General features: G+C 40.9%; 1 protein-coding gene across 1 annotated transcript; it reads right to left on the bottom strand.

The window, feature by feature from the left end:
• Window positions 1–659: 659 nt before the first annotated feature.
• On the bottom strand, window positions 660–1,604 carry LOC120584360 (olfactory receptor 5F1-like). The gene has a single exon (XM_039840041.1). The coding sequence runs from the start codon at window positions 1,602–1,604 to the stop codon at window positions 660–662; it is 945 nt and encodes a 314-aa protein (XP_039695975.1).
• Between the last annotated feature and the right edge of the window lie 19 nt (window positions 1,605–1,623).

Raw genomic sequence — 1,623 nt, 5'->3', positions numbered from 1 at the left:
CAGTTCCATGAGAGGGAAAGCAAGAGAAAGGCTGGGGATTTTTGAGAAGAGAACAGGAGAGCTGTAACTCGTGCATTCTAATCAGACGGCAGTTTTCGTGGTAGCACACTTTTGAACAAACTGTGTATGGAGGGAAAAGGAAATAATAGGTAGTGAGTTTATAGTTGCAATTAAACCTATAGTTTGAAGTTTGATTTAAGTGTCTTCCCAAGACATAATAGAATAAATTATTATGGAAATATACTTCAAGTTTAAAGCAGATTTGAAAAATGTGATATGTAACAATCTTCAAAATTTATAATACTAAAAGTAATTCACAGGGTATAGGGACATGGATAATTACATATATTTTAATAGTGAGTTTTATGTGACATTGTGACTTTTGTCTCTAAACATTCAATACCTACCTTTCCCTAGGCAAGATTTTATTACGAATAAGCCTCATTTCTAAGGACCTACTGAAGATATAGAATGATGAGATGAAGCGCTAATCCTCTCATCTAAGTTTGGTAATTTACCTTATACTCAAATCAGATACATATACTTGAATATTATAGAACGTGATTACTTAGAAAACAGTCTAATAAAAACCATTGGCTTGAACCAGCCTTTGAAAGTTCATTAAATACTCTGTTTAGTTCAGAAAATTAACAAAAGAATCACAGAAATGACAGAATTTTTTTCCTGGTAATTACATCCCAGAAAGCCGCCTTTACTTCCTTATTCCTGAGGCTGTAGATCAGAGGATTTAACATGGGAATCACCACTGTGTAGAACACAGAAGACACTTTGTCCTGACTTAGGGAGTAGCTGGAATTGGGTCTCAGATAAGTATAAATGGCAGTGGAATAGAACAGAGTTATAGCCGTCAGGTGAGAGGCACAAGTCGAGACCGCTTTGCGCTGCCCCTCGCCTGAACGCATGCGAAAGATGGAGAAGAGAATGTAGGAGTAGGAGGTGAGGATGACCAGCAGAGTCCCGATCATATTCACCCCAGCAAAAGTGAAAAGGATGCTTTCACTCAGCCTTGTGTCAGAACATGAGAGCTTAAAAAGTGGAGGGCTGTCACAGAAGAAGTGGTTGATGACATTGGAGCTACAGAATGGCAAGCTGCTTACACAACTTGTGTGAACAATGGAGTTCAGCAGCCCTGCTGTAAAAGCCCCTGCTGCCATTTTTAGGCAGATGGTCCAGGACATGAGCAAGGGGTAAAGCAGAGGGTTGCATATGGCCACATAGCGGTCATAGGCCATTAACCCAAACAGGATGCACTCGGTCGTGGCCAAGGAGATGAAGAAGTTCATCTGCACAAAACAGCCAGTGAAGGAGATGGTTTTCTTCGCCGACAGCAAATCCACCAGCATCTTTGGGGTGATGGTGGAGGAATAACAAACATCCGCAAAGGACAGGTTGGCCAGGAAGAAGTACATGGGTGTGTGAAGTCGGGAGTCAGCCCTGATTAAGAGGATCATGCCAACATTCCCCAAAACCGTAAGCATGTATACCATGAAAAACAGCAAGAAGAGGGTGATCTGTAGCTCCAGCGTGTCTGCCAATCCCAACAGTATAAACTCAGTCACCAAAGTATAATTTGTTCTAGTCATTTCTTACAAATAGAGTCTT

This window comes from Pteropus medius, unplaced genomic scaffold, assembly GCF_902729225.1.
Source record: "Pteropus medius unplaced genomic scaffold, Ma_sr-lr_union100, whole genome shotgun sequence".
In the NCBI taxonomy this organism is placed as follows: Eukaryota; Metazoa; Chordata; class Mammalia; order Chiroptera; family Pteropodidae; genus Pteropus; species Pteropus medius.
Note: the sequence above shows the minus strand (reverse complement) of the source record. Positions and strands in the feature narration are given on the sequence as shown.

Excerpts from the sequence above, each read along its gene's own strand:
- LOC120584360 (XM_039840041.1), bottom strand. The coding sequence starts at position 1,604 with ATGACTAGAACAAATTATACTTTGGTGACTGAGTTTATACTGTTGGGA.